General features: G+C 44.0%; 1 protein-coding gene across 1 annotated transcript in view; it reads left to right on the top strand.

Moving 5' to 3' along the window:
* Window positions 1-213: 213 nt before the first annotated feature.
* Window positions 214-15,009, top strand: part of GRPEL1 (GrpE like 1, mitochondrial) — a 125,973-nt gene continuing 111,177 nt past the window's right edge. Inside the window, exon 1 of the mRNA XM_078678519.1 lies at window positions 214-369. Within this exon, the coding sequence (XP_078534645.1) occupies window positions 305-369 (65 nt within the window). The 5' untranslated portion in view covers window positions 214-304. The remainder of the gene's footprint in view (window positions 370-15,009) is intronic.

The raw sequence follows: 15,009 nt of genomic DNA, 5'->3' as shown, positions 1-15,009 counted from the left end.
CACATTCACGCAATTTGTTAAGATATGCGGTATATATATGTAACTGCGGATAAGAGTTGCAAGTAGCCTTATATCTTTACTGTTTGTCGAAAGCAGCAGCTCGCCTAGGTTTTTGCTCAGCAGAGTGGCGGCTTTAGCAATGGCCGCTTTATTATTTGTTTCGAGAGAGTGAACGGCTTCGGCGTTGCTTTATGTCGTAGCAGTTGTAAGTGTAGTGATTGGCTGATTTCGGGAGTGCGTCATTGCTTTGCGTCGGAGGAGGTGCTGCTTGACCGGTGTGTGTGCGCTGTGTGACAGGTCAGACATGGCGGCTCAGTGTATGCGGACGGTGTTGCGGCAGGCTTTGATTTTGAGGAACACATCATTGCGGTAAGAGTGCGGGTGTGAACGCTGTCGGAGGTCACTTCAGTGTCTCTAACAGGGGTCACTCCTGTGGGAGAGGCGGGGGAATTAGAGGAATCGATTCCTTTTTCACTCTGCGGAGTCAATACGAAAGGTCTTTTGGGAAGGTGATCTGGAGCCTGTAATGACCTGCTTCTGTTAATTTATGGAAAGTTTTTTCTTTCAGAGAAGAAAAGGCACGGTGATCATTTTGAAACTTGAGGGAAACACCTGTCTTGGCAGTGTATACATTCCTGCTGATGAAACTCCCTGGTAATCGCCAAGATTGGCTGCCGCATTATTCACACAGTGCCCTATCTTGCACCTAGGCAGAGTTATTACCTTAGTTCAGTTCTTACCAGCTTTATTGTATGTTAGATAAAAACCTACTCGCAAATATAACATTGATTTTCACACAAAAATAAGCATATACAATATTAGCATTAAATCACAAATCTTAACGGGCCTGAGCACCTAATTTAATACCACATACATACCATTAGACACTGTATGGGATAACCCCTACTAACAACAGATTTAACAAGCAGAGCATGTATATTTTTTTTCTAGGTAGAAATTCACGTTGCTGGTTGCTGTTAGTCGAGTTGTAAAACCTCACAACTGGGTTAATTTTGTTTTTCTCGAGATGATTCCCAAGTCACTCCCAAACTATTAACGTGGTCATCTGCACACTTCCCCAGCCTGAATACTCTGACCTCCTGAGGCGGAAGCCGGGAGAGTCGTTCCTCGATTTTTAAAAACTGTTATACTGTGATTTTAAGACTGCTTTTATTATATTGTTGAGTGTGATTTGTGATTTTAAAACAAACTACCTCTCTTCTGGGCACTCCCGCGCAGCTGCTGGAACGCTGCCGCGGGCTATTTCCTGGTGTTGCCGCCACGCCCACCACCAGCTAGGCCACGCCCCTTTTCGAGTGAATAAAAGCGCGACACAGCTCAACGCGAGGCTGAATACTCTGACCTCCTGAGGCGGAAGCCGGGAGAGTCGTTCCTCGATTTTTAAAAACTGTTATACTGTGATTTTAAGACTGCTTTTATTATATTGTTGAGTGTGATTTGTGATTTTAAAACAAACTACCTCTCTCTTCTGGGCACTCCCGCGCAGCTGCTGGAACACTGCCGCGGGCTATTTCCTGGTGTTGCCGCCACCCCCGTGGGACACTCAGGCCACGCCCACCACCAGCTAGGCCACGCCCCTACCTCTACCTCCTACCTAATATGTGCCTACATCGGAAGCGCAGCGGACGAGCGCAGCGGGCGCGCCTAAGGCAAGCCCGTCTGCGCCCGTCCGCGACCTGTCCACGACCAGGGCCGGTTATGCTGCAGGTAAGGGGGTGTGTGGTGGAAGGATTGTGTGGTCTAGAGAGGCCCTATGGGCTTTTAATAATACCTCCGAGTGTAGCACTCATGATCTAAATCCTCAGACCGTCACCCCCCCCTCAGATCTGTGGGACTTGTGGGGTATCCCTCGGTCTTAGTGACTTGATGAGGCCATCCATACCCAGGCCACTAATTATTAAAGAACTCAGAGCAGCCCTACTGAACTGCAGATCCCTAGTCAAACATACAGACGATATCTGGCTACTTTTGGAAGAGCAGGAGTGGGATATTCTGTTTCTTACAGAAACTTGGATCAAGGAGGACAACATGACCGCCATTGCACTAGCAGTCCCTCCTGGATTTAAAATTAGTCTCTCTAATCGCTTAGGAGACAAGAGAGGTGGCGGAGTGGCTGTTATCTTTAAGGAACAGCTAGTACTAACCTCCTCGAGCCCCACCATAATTCAGGGTATTGAGGGTCTTCACTTCTGTTTTCAGGTGAGCCCCCAGTTATCCCTAGCAGGTTTAGTGATCTACCGCCCCCCTGGCGGTGAGGATCCTAATTTATTCACTCTGCTGGATACGATTGTTCAGAGTTCCCTCCTCCATCCTCAATTTATCGTGGTTGGTGATTTTAACATTCATATGGACAAAGTGGACTGCGCTATTGCAGAACTGCTCAGATCCACACTTAGTACGGCCAAGCTGAGGCTGATTAATGACGGCCCTACCCATAGGGCGAGTCACATGCTCGATCTTATCTTTTCCAATATTGAGGAGGTGATATCAGAGGTACCACTACCTCCGTGGACAGACCACTCACTGATCCCATTTACATTGAAAATTGTACTTGCTAGTTCTTCTAGCAAACGCTTTTTTGTGAAGAGACAGTGGAAAAAACTAGTCCCCGATACAATGGGCCCTGCCTTGGCACAGACTATCCCTACTCTCACTTTCAACGCCAACAGTGACGCTCAGCTACTCCATGACTGGGTCGGGAATATGGTCTCTTCCATTGCACCAGCCTCACGAGCCCTATCTAAACGTGACTCCCCCTCCGCCCCCTGGTTCTCTCAGGAACTTAGAACGGAGAAAGCAGCATGCAAGAAGCTGGAGAGACTGGAGAGCGAAATACGGGCTCATAGAAAAGACCAAGTATAAGGAAGCATTAAAAAAACTTCAGAAAGCTATTAGAAAAACGAAAAAACAGTTCTATGCGGACTCGATCCTGCAGGCAGAGCAGTCGAGCAAGCAGATCTTTAAAGTGGTCCAGTCCTTTTTTAACCCCAAATGTATCGAGAGGGAGATCCCCCCCCCCCCCCCCCGTCCACCACCTTATGCGAAAACATCTCGGAGTTCTTTGACCAAAAAATCAAATTAGTTTACGAATCCTTTAAACCAGAGACTCCTTTGTTGAAAACGGACCTGGCCATGAATAATGTAGGGGGTGAAACCCTAACTCAATTTCAGATGATACCACTGAGTGTGGTGAGACAGGAACTCATTCGTTTAAATCCGGCGCACCGGACGACCCATGTCCACCCAGGCTGTGGGGTACCATAGCTGATTTTGTGGCCCCCACAGTACAACAAATCTGGAACTCGTCCACCGCCTCCGGGGTTTTTCCGGACATCTGGAAACATGCAACCCTTCTCCCACTGAAAAAAAAACCTAACGGGAACCCAGAAGACCTCAGTAACCTTCGGCCAATCTCCTTGTTAGCCGCTCCAGGGAAAATGCTCGAGAAAATACTACAGCGTCAGCTGAGCGAATTCATCGAAGTAAATAAAATACTTCATGAGACGCAATCGGGCTTCCGGCCCGGCTTCAGCACGGAGACAGCACTTATTGAGGTGGCAGAGTCAGTAAGGTGGTCGATGGATGCAGGAGACTCAGCGATGCTGGTGCTCCTGGATCTGTCGGCCGCCTTCGACACGGTCGATCATGCCAGGCTCTTGATGCGACTAGCTGACATAGGTATTTGTGACAAAGCACTGGGATGGATACACTCTTATCTAACTCAGAGAACACAGAAGGTGGCTCTAGGGACTGTCTCCTCAACACCCAAAGTCCTTAGCTGCGGAGTCCCACAGGAGTCAGCTCTCAGCCCCCTCCTGTTCAATATCTATCTTGCCCCTCTCTTTACATTGATTGCCAACTGGGGTGTCAAGGCAATTTCCTATGCCGATGACACCCAGTTGGTATTTCCGTATTCAGAGGCATCACAGGAGTCCTTCTCGAATTTTAGGGGCTGTCTCCAGGATGTGGCATGTTGGATGAACACGAACAAATTAAAATTAAATGCCAACAAAACTGAAGTAATCTTTTTTTGGAAAAGGGCCCCCCTCCCCCCCCTCCCTCAGAGCTATGGTGGCCGGCGGAGATGGGCTCAGCCCCCTCACCTAGCCTCTCGGCGTAAAATCTTGGAGTGCGGTGGGATGACAGTTTGTCTTTTTCCTCGCATATTCAACAAGTAGTCGGTTGCTGTTTGGGTAAGCTGAGGAATCTCCGTAAGATCCTCAGACTTCTCCCGGAGAGCTGTCGGAAAACTGTAATCCATGCCACAGTAACATCTCGGCTGGATTACGCCAACGGACTGTATATGGGCTTACCTAAATATCTGATCCATAGGCTTCAGCTGGTCCAGAATGCGGCTGCAAGACTGCTACTACGAATCCCTTTTAAGCATTCAGTCTCTCCGCATCTGCGATCACTGCACTGGCTGCCAGTCGCCAGCAGAATCAAATTTAAGGCTCTCACGTTGGCCTTTAGATCTCTGTTTGGCACCTGCCCGAAATATCTTAAAACACGTCTCCCGAGATATTCCCAGGCCCGTGCCCTCCGTTCCAATAGCCGCGTTCAACTTGTTGTGCCACGAGCAAAAAAGGCTCGACTGGGAGGTCGTACTTTTTCGGCAAACGTTGCTACGTTATGGAACTCCCTGCCCCCAGCAATCCAGCAAGCACCCTCTGAACCTTGCTTCAGGAGGCTGTTAAAGACCTTGCTCTTCACCCAACCACGATAATTTCCCCCACTCCTACCCTCTGGGTCAGCTGTGTTCGCACTAGCGCCGGGACACCTCCATCGCGAGGTAGCTGTCGCGCTTTATAAAATGCTGTATTATTATTATGGGCCTGCTTTCCCATGGCTCCATCAAGAATGTTAGTCTAGTAGTCACTCTGCTTACTTGCCTCATGTTTACCTTTTAAGATGATGCGCAGTACACCTCCTGCAGTGACCAGCTAACACGAGCACCGTGCTTGCCAAACCACGACAACCTTTCTGTCTTCCGATTATCAAGTTACCAAATAATTCCATGTTAACAAGAGTGAACTGATCCAATCCTAGGTTATGAATCTACAGCCTAGTATAGTTGTAGTCCAGATTTAGTTGCTTCGGTTGAACTAACATACCTGAAATTAATGTTTTGAAGAAGAAAAAAATAAGCCCAGGACTTGAGCATCGGGCCCTTAGTGACATGAAGCAGTTCGATAAACTTACCAAATCACCCTACATCTCATTTTGTACCCTGTTACTGCCACCGGTACCATCAAACTAACAGCAGAATGTTGCTTTATGTAGTTAACCCTAATTAGTTAATTTCATACTATTTTCGATTATGTTTCAAACTGTGCTTTTTCAATGCAATATGTGTATACAATTTGTAACTTATATTTTGGGGCCTTATGCAGAGAGGTCCATATATAAACTATGGTTCGATTCACTAGACTTCTGTCAATATGATTACTATTTGGGTTATGTTGTATACTCCTTTGTTATGTTATAAAGAACTTATCAAGCGCTTGTTCACCAATGGCTTCTTGGCGCTGAGGGAGACGTGAAGCAGCAATACAGGGAGGAGACCTAGTTATCATATGCCTGATGGAACAGCCATGTCTTCAGCTGTTTTCTGAACGGTGCATAGGAGGTGACCGTCCTTAGCTCCATCGGGAGCGAGTTCCAGAACTGAGGGGCTTGAACTGCAAATCGAGAGCCTCCATGTTTCTTTTGTTTAAAGATGGGGGTAACTAGCAGATTCAAGTGGGAAGAACGTAAATTATGAGTGGGAACATAGCGTAAGATCTTGGACGAAATAAAAGTTGGACACGTACCATAGAGAGCTTTAAAAATCGTGCATCCCATCTTGAAAAAGGCCACGCATGGCCACCGGCAGCCAGTGAAGGCTTTTTCACCAGTGGCCGGATACGGTGCCATTTAGGTTGATGAAAGATCAATCTGGCAGCCTGATTCTGGACTAGCTGAAGGCGTCTAAGTTGTAAGCCGGGATGCCCACATAGAGAGAGTTAGAATAGTCCAGTCGGGAGATGACCAAGGCCAGGATCACTAAGGTCAGAGCTTCCTGGCACAGAAATCTGCTAATCTTCTTAATTCTGCGCAGTTGGAAAAACCCGGCAGAAACCACCAAGCTGATCTGATCTTTCATTGCTTACCACTATACCCAAACTATTGCTGAGCTAGCCGGAAGTGGAGGGTTGCCTAAGGTAGATGACCAAAAGCTGGAGTTCCATGGATTAGCAAGTCCACCAGTGAGGATCACCTCAGTTTTATCAGGGTTGAGCTTCACTTGATTTTCATTCATCCACTTGTTTATAAAAATTATGCTGTCTTGAAAATGAGACACAGAAGAAGGATGGGGATTAATGTCAAAGACTAATTGGAGGTCATCCGCATAATTATGTCACAACTTTCCTTTCCCGAAGAGAGGAAATTAGAGGAAGGAGATACAAATTAAAAAGAAGCAGGGAAAGGGAGGAGCCCTGAGGTACTCCACAAGATAGTTCCATCTTCTTCTCCTTCTCCTTCTTCTTTGGTGAAGGAAGAGCAGAGTTCCTGTAAGGAGCTGACTGGATGAAAGCTTTATTCAGGTTATGTTGGTGGTCCATAAGTAGAGGTTACAAACCTCAAGTCTCTGTATAGTGATGAATGTTGGTACATGGGTGTAAAGCACTGTTTAATTTGAGATGGTGCTTTCAGGTTGGGCCCTCCTGCACTTATTAATGGGGGGAGGAGGGGATTTGGGAGGAGACGGAAAACGAGTAACAAAGGGCGAAAACAGAGATGAAAAAGAATAAACACAAGTGACTTTGAGGTGTAGGAAGTATTTAATCATGGTTTAAAGATTATTCAGAGGAAATCAAAACTAAAGCATCCATGATATTCGGCACTACAAACTTCTGCACTGCTGGCAGCAGCTTATGAGCAAAATGTTTGGGCACCAGAACCAATTATTTTACAAATTAAACAGTGTTGTAAGGTTGGTCAGAATAGTGACGGGAAGCCCCTCTTTAGAGACTGGGTGGTGTCCTTTAGGTTGAAACTGAATGGGTATGGTGGAGATCTGTTAAAAGGATTCAACACTATGGCAGTTTGGCCTTTCCTGGCCATTACTGGATGCACTGGTCAGTGTTTGTCACTGGGTAGTCCTAGACAAAGGTTAGTTTGACTAATCTTTAGATGCTCTCCTGATGAGACATCATAGTAATCTTTGCAAACTCTTTTTTTTGGGGGGGGAAGGGGGCGGGGGAGAAGGGGCACTTTCGAGGGTCCAAAAAATTAGTATTCAAGATGTAGTTGCCCACATCCATGAGCTAGCTGTCCTCAGCCCATATATCAAAAAATTAGTCAAGAGCGTAAAGGCAACATTAGTTGAATCGTAGTAGAATAGACCAGATCATCTATAGTGTAAGGAACAAAAGAGTCCGTATCTCAATAAAGGTTGAGAATGTTGTGTCCGTGTCAAAGTTCTTTATTGTTCAGTCATAATAATCCCTTATTTTACAATGCAGAGAAAATAGTTAAGCATTTAATTCCCAAAACGTGAAACTTCCACAAGGCAAAAGGTGCTTCTTTTAATGGATCCAGTCAAAACTAATATATAGTGTCCAGATAACCACCAAATGTAACTATAGAAACAAAGTATTGAGGAAGAGTACGCAGTCTTAAGAGTCCCAAACATCATGTTGGATAAACATTCTAGATTGCCTTGTGATCACAAGTAACCTTAACATGAGAGCAGATGCCGTGTTGTTCATATTCAATGGAGTTGCCCAAATGAGAGAACCTAGTGATCTTCCAACTCAAAGATAATTGTTGTTTTGCAAATTGTGAATTGTCATAGTTTTTTGTAGGAGGAAGAAAACAAATGTTATTCGTAGGTTTGTATATTTTTATGTATAGCAAAGTTGGACAAGGCCTGTGGTCTTCACAGTACTGCATAGAGAAGCCTAACAAAAGAGACCAAGTGATCCTTACGAAAAATACATTAATCGTAGGAGAATCATTAACAACTATAGCGTTGCAGAAATGCACCACTAAGGAGAGGGGCTGAAGCAGGCCAAGGAAGAGATGGAGTAGGTTGTCCTATTCAAGTGCAGAGGGTCCAGAACAGGTTTTATGTACTTTCTGATGTCATCTACGTTTGGAAGCAAATAGTTGTAGCTGCTTCCTAAAACAACTGGGGAAGCCCTTGCCTATATATATTAAAGTTTCCAGTTTTATACTAGCTTATTACATTTTTATTCTGCTCCGGAGATTTTTTGTTATTTTGCTATTTTGAGGTCTGCTATGTATGGTTTTGAATGCTTTTGGGTGACTGAATTAAAATACCTGAATCCTTTTTGCCGCTGGACAGGCGCTGCCTGTAATCTGCCCTGGGACATCGCTTGGGATACTCTCCGGGACCCTGCCAGCCCGCCCGCCTCCTGTCTCTCGCCGTGGGACCCCTTCTGCCATCTCGGGAGTCCGGCTGACGAGTGGAGTGTGGGCGTGGTGCAGGCACAGGACCACAACACCCAGCAGACCTAGCGGGACATACCGCGAGATTTCGGCGCCAGGAGGCGCATAAATTAACCATCATCCCGGTCGAGGGGGTGACTGAATTAAAATACCTGAATCCTTTTTGCCGCTGGACAGGCGCTGCCTGTAATCTGCCCTGGGACATCGCTTGGGATACTCTCCGGGACCCTGCCAGCCCGCCCGCCTCCTGTCTCTCGCCGTGGGACCCCTTCTGCCATCTCGGGAGTCCGGCTGACGAGTGGAGTGTGGGCGTGGTGCAGGCACAGGACCACAACACCCAGCAGACCTAGCGGGACATACCGCGAGATTTCGGCGCCAGGAGGCGCATAAATTAACCATCATCCCCGTCTCGCGGGACGCGAGCGGGACGCCGGGCGAAGCCCGGGCAAAGGGCGGGCCCTCTGAGGCCCGAGGAGGCTGGGTTGGGTACACCCCTCTATTATCCCTGCTCCACGTCATTCCAGGTACTATTCTGTTTATTATCTACACGTGTTTAAAACCCTCCCTCGCTCTTTATTACATGAAACCAGAACTGCCTCCATGACATTGACCTCCCCTGCATTAGATTGACTGAGAAATCCCTGGTTCTATCTACCACTGCCTGCCATCACATCCGGCCCATAATTACATCATAATGACTACCAGGGGAAGTAGGAGCAAAACTGCTGCTGCTGCAAACAGCTCATCTATCATTGGCCCCCTTGACAATTTTATCACGAGAACTCATGACGCGATTGATTTAAGCATTTCTCTCCTTGAAAGAAGAGTCTCACAAGACTTAGAAGCTGCCAAGCGTAGGGCCTCATATGAACTACTAACAACTAAACGTTCCTCCCTTGGCGACATTTTGTTGGCAAAAACTCCTGTCAAACATCATGACCAACAACTAGGCTGCCTGCTAGAAACACGGCCTGATATTCATACCATTCCTAATGAAATTAATTTATCGGCCACAGACCCACTGATAGAGTGCGACTCTGACATGAGCAATGATCTTGAAAAAACACCAGATCTAAACATAAACCTTACTCCGGATAACACAGAACCGAACAGTCCCATACTAGTAAGATCTACCGAAGAGGGTGCCATTCGTAAACAGACTCAACAACCAACAATAAGTATCCCTCCTGTGGGTAAATTACGCGAAAACTCCAAAGTTCAATCTAGAAAAACTACAACCAAGTACCCCATAGCCAATGGAACATCTAAACAACCGGGCCCTTCAACTGAAGTCGCGCAGGAAAAGGTCCAGGAGTACATAAATAACCTTGACGCATCAGTAAAGTTAATAAAAGATGAGCAACTGATAGAAAGTGTCGGCAATCTCCTGGCAATTTATTTCTCACCAATCGAATCTAGATTGACCAGAATTGAAAAGAAACTTGAGGAACTTGTCGCTGTTAACAAAAAGACTCTCGCGAGAGATATTGTACCTACTAATGTAGCAGGGAAACCAAACACCGGGATAACTATTACTACAAAACAGACAGAAAAAAGTACATCAACTGTAACTAGTGCAACAAAACCGCAACCAAACTCATCTATTCTAGTGAACAAAAATAAGCCCACAAACAACTCTACCGCAGGAAGTGGCCCAACTTCAAGCACAGCCACTAGTATTCAGGCGGTAAACACTACTTCAGGAAAGACGACTACATCATCCATAGAACAAAAAAAGAGACGAAATAATTCAACATCCACTACCATAAACTCTCAAAAACCCCGGTTAACACACGATCCACCATATAACTCAAGGCAGATCCCGTCAAGAATCAATCTTCCTCCTGAATGTGGTGCTTATGTATTGATCTTAGTGAATGTCCCTAGGCTTAGGAACGATCAAGAGGAAACTCATTCATCTTTGAAAAATAAGATTCTGCACTGGTTGATAGCAAACTGTAACTATCCGATAGAATGTACAGGAGAAATAAACAATGTACAGAGAGTAGGATGGATAGGTCCTCTAAAAAAGAAATTTGAAGGTGATTGTGTATCTATCAGTTTTAAGAATCCACAGTGGGCCGAGAAAACTCTGGCCAGAGCCCCCTCACCATCCATATGGGAATTTAATACTACTTTACTCCCACTGGGGTACTTCTATAGGCATCTGATCACTGATGTACCAACAACAGAATCTAACCTAGCCACTCCTTTCTTCGATCAACATTCAATATTTGCAAACAACTCCCCCTTTTTACAACAGTATCCCAAATTTACATACCCAAACGTCCACATGCAAAGGTATCATCCACAGGTCCATCCTCATTTTACCTCTCACCCTTATCTATCTACAATGCCAACCAAAGAATACAGGGACCCTCGTTGGCAACATGTTGCCGCAGCTCCTGGTAATCTTTATAGTATTCCAACTCAAAATAGGTTTGCTGCACTTTCTACTCTTGATTTTAATGACTGACAAGAAAATTTCAATTCTGCAGACTCAGTGAACCTTACATTATATCCAGTAGGCCAGATGTCAGATAGCCCCTCTAGTACATATGGTTTAGACACGCAGAACATAACACCAGAGAATACTGTAAATACTCAAAAACATATAGGACCTAATGACGAAATCAACCCAGCTCAATTAAAAATTAGCCACCAACACCATGGAAACTCATTAATTAAGACAATTTCAAACAACAATAATAAAAGCACTTCCTTAATACATTTAACTTTCTGGAATATAGCAGGTTTGCTGGCTAAAGTAACAAATCCTAACTTTTTAAACCAAGTAACTGTAAGCAGTATTATCTGTCTTCAGGAAACTTGGGCTATCGACCCGCTACACATAATGGGATATAAGACTTTCCTTTCTTCAGCAAAAAAATCTTCATCTGGAAGAAACAGTGGCGGTCTAATTATCTATATAGCCAACACCCTACAATATGAAGAGATTGTTCCAGTAAAATTACAGGAGAATTACCAAATAGTTATCATCAAGACAACTAAACAGATAGTATACATCATTGTAAACTTTTACAATAACAAAAAACTAGATGATCTAACTAATCTTCTTCAAGAAATCTCTGGTACTTTACAAAACCTAAAAGAGAAATTTATTAATAAAACATGCACCATATTATGGGGCGGAGACTTTAACATCCACCTATGCGATAATAATAATACAGATAAATGTGGGATAGTAGATGATGATGGAAATATGATCACTCACTTTACCCATTCACATGAAGGTGAAGAAATGAATGAGGCTGTAACCGAATTAGAACTGGGTTTTGCAAACGAACAAAAAACCTCTCAAGTACCTTTCACCCCAACCTTTAATGGCAGGGGACTGACGAGTCTGATAGACTACGTTATGATCTCAGCACATAAAGGTCCAAATATAGAATTATTCGAAGTACCCAAAAATCCTTTAAGTGACCACTTTCCGATAGTAATCAGTCTAAGAGAACAAAGAAAACAAAAAGATTTTGATACTTTTTCCTTATTGCATCAACAAAACTTAGAGATGGGGTCTCTTAATGGCTACACCCTAAAATGGGGAAACGTTGATAAAAAAGCGACCACTTCAACAATTGTTACAGCTTGTAAAAATGAGATTTCACTTTGTTTAGACCGTGAGGCAGAAAGCTCTAAGACAATAGCTAGCTTTAATATTATCACAGAAAAAATAAAAAAGGCTTTAACTAGATCTTGCAAACAGATTATCCGTGATAAAAAAGGCTGGTTCAACTCAGCTTGTACGAAAGCACATGTAAAACTAAAAAAAGCATTGGCCAGTAAGGATAGAGACAGGGTGGAAATTACCGCTCTAAGGAGAGAATATGCCCTAGCAATTAAAAACAGAAAACACGAGATAAAAACTGACCTCTGGGAGTGTCTAAAAAAAAGCACAGAACTCAAAGACAGTGTTGAGTTCTGGAAAATAGTAAGGTCACCATACCTCACAGGGAAGGAGGATATACCCTCTATTGATGTCGCGATTACCAACACTGAATGGGTAAAACACTACTCAAATGTCTTTTGTTTAAGTCCACCAGATAATATGGAAACAACGGACTTGCTGAAGCAAGTTATCTATCCACTAAACCTGCAGTTTACGCACGACGAGGTACAGAAAGCCTTAAAATCCACTAAATTAGGCAAAGCCCCGGGGCCCGACGGGGTTCCCGTTGACATTTATAAATACGAGGAAGAACTCTGGTCCCCGCTCCTGACAAATGTTTTAAACGCATCCCTAGAAGAAGGGCTGATAAAATCATGGAAGACCTCTATATTAGTCCCAATCTTCAAAAAGGGAGACCGAAACTCGCCAACTTGTTATAGGCCTATCTCCCTCCTGGACTCTCTCGGGAAGGTCGCTGGTCGGATAGTTCTCGAGAGACTCCAGGAGTGGGCAGTCACAAACAATGTCATATCGGACATACAATATGGCTTCCGCGAAGGTCTAGGCACTGTGGACCAAGCACTAAACCTGACCCTATTGGCAGGAAAATACTTAGAGGCCAAGGGGAGTGCCTTTCACATGGTGTATGTGGACTTATCCGCAGCCTTCGACTGTGTCATACATTCAAGGCTGTGGACGATCCTGTTGAATATGGGAGTAGATCCCCCTATTGTAGATTTCCTACGAGAACTCTATACTGGAACAACAGGCAGAGTGCGATTTGGGACAAAGGGTCAATTGTCAGATAGCTTCCGGGTAGAAAAGGGGGTCAGACAAGGATGCGTACTGGCCCCCTTTCTATTCACCCTCTATACAAATGGCCTTGAGACAGCACTGCTTGAGGGAAGTAGAGACCTCCCCTCTGTCGGTCGTCGGCATATACCCGCGCTGCTATATGCCGACGACGCAGTCATTCTAGCGAGAACATCTGTGGAACTGCAGCGAGAATTGGATAGATACTGTGAATTTATGTTGAGCTTGAATTTGTTTTTAAATGTTAAAAAAACTTTTACTATGCATGCGGGGAGGAAAAACATGAAACCTAAAACATTATTTGTGAAAGGGGAAGCTCTGGAAAGAACACCCACTTACCAATACCTGGGAATTGTCATTGACGACAAATTTAAGTGGAAAGCGGCAATCTCGGCGAGAAAACTATCATTTCTAAAAACAACAGCGGCCTTGAGAACATTTGTCCAAAAACTGGGTCACAAGCCACCTCTAGAAACCTTAAAAATTTATAAGGCAAAATGTGTTAGTACTGCTATCTATGGGGCAGGGATATGGGGACACGCAAACGTGACTGACTTACAAAAAATAGAAAATGCCTTCTTAAGATACCTATTGGGGCTGCCGAAAAATTCTTCTACATACGCCTGTCATGAAGAGCTGGGCATAGACCATCTAGAGGACATTATAAGAATACAACCTATAATGCTCTGGAGAAGAATTTGGGTCACTGAACAATGCAATTTAACTAGACTGATTATTCAAGATATTCAAACGCTGGAGCATTATGGGCGGATGAAATGGACAGCCTACGTTAATGCCTTTCTTACAGATATGGGACACAGACATTATTTTACAGATCCATTATCTTTATACAGCATTTCCAAAAAAGATCTGAGGAAAGCATGCTTATCACATTTGCACCAAACACGTCTGCTAAAAGAAATCCATAAATCCTCTGTACAACAAAGTTTACTAGTTCAAACAGTATCATCTATTGAACCTTATTTGCTGTATAACATGACCCCATTTGAAAAACTACTTCTGACACGCTTTAGGTTCAACATGTTCCACTTAATGGTCTGCTTTCCCATACAAAATGATTGGACATCAAAAATGTCATTGTGCCCTTGTGACTCCCAATCAAAGCAGTCGACAATACATACAGTCTTATTTTGTAAATTCTTTGAGGCACCCCGCAGACAATGGCTATTGCCCATATTTATATATTGGGGCCTACGCCAATGTCGCCCAGCCTATCTGGCGTTACAATACCTAGAAAATGAATTGATAGCAAAAGCAACTGTACGTTTTTTGAAATTTTGCATACGTCATAGGTCTAACCTCTGAAAAATCAAATGTATGAAGAGACTATAAGGGTTGGTACTAAGAGTCTATCCCCTTCTTTTAACGATTTTACAAAATGCATTTTAAACTCATGACTTTTTAATAGTCTTTTTAAACTGAATTAATGTATGAAATGTATTTTTATGAACTTTTATGGTCTTCTCTGCAAAACCGAATAAAGTGATTTTTTGATTTGATTTGATTTGAATGCTTTTCCGACCATTGTGTGTATCATTAATTCTTGCATTGAGTTACCAGTGAGGGCTAATGAGAATATTAGTGATGGAATTGTAATTCTTTGTTTACGCCACGGACTGCACGCTCACAATCTATTTTCGCTGAAGCAAAAGTATAGGTATGAAGGCCCGTAAAGACAGTATTCTCTAGGTCAATTCAGGATACAATCAGGATGCGGATTCACATATTAAGTAATGGCGTTTATTTCCATTCTGCTTCAAACTGTTACTTTTTCTTTATGTATTTAG

Source organism: Lissotriton helveticus, chromosome 2_2 (assembly GCF_964261635.1).
Source record: "Lissotriton helveticus chromosome 2_2, aLisHel1.1, whole genome shotgun sequence".
In the NCBI taxonomy this organism is placed as follows: Eukaryota; Metazoa; Chordata; class Amphibia; order Caudata; family Salamandridae; genus Lissotriton; species Lissotriton helveticus.
The sequence above is the reverse complement of the archived record's forward strand: the minus strand, read 5'-3'. Positions and strand labels throughout refer to the sequence as shown.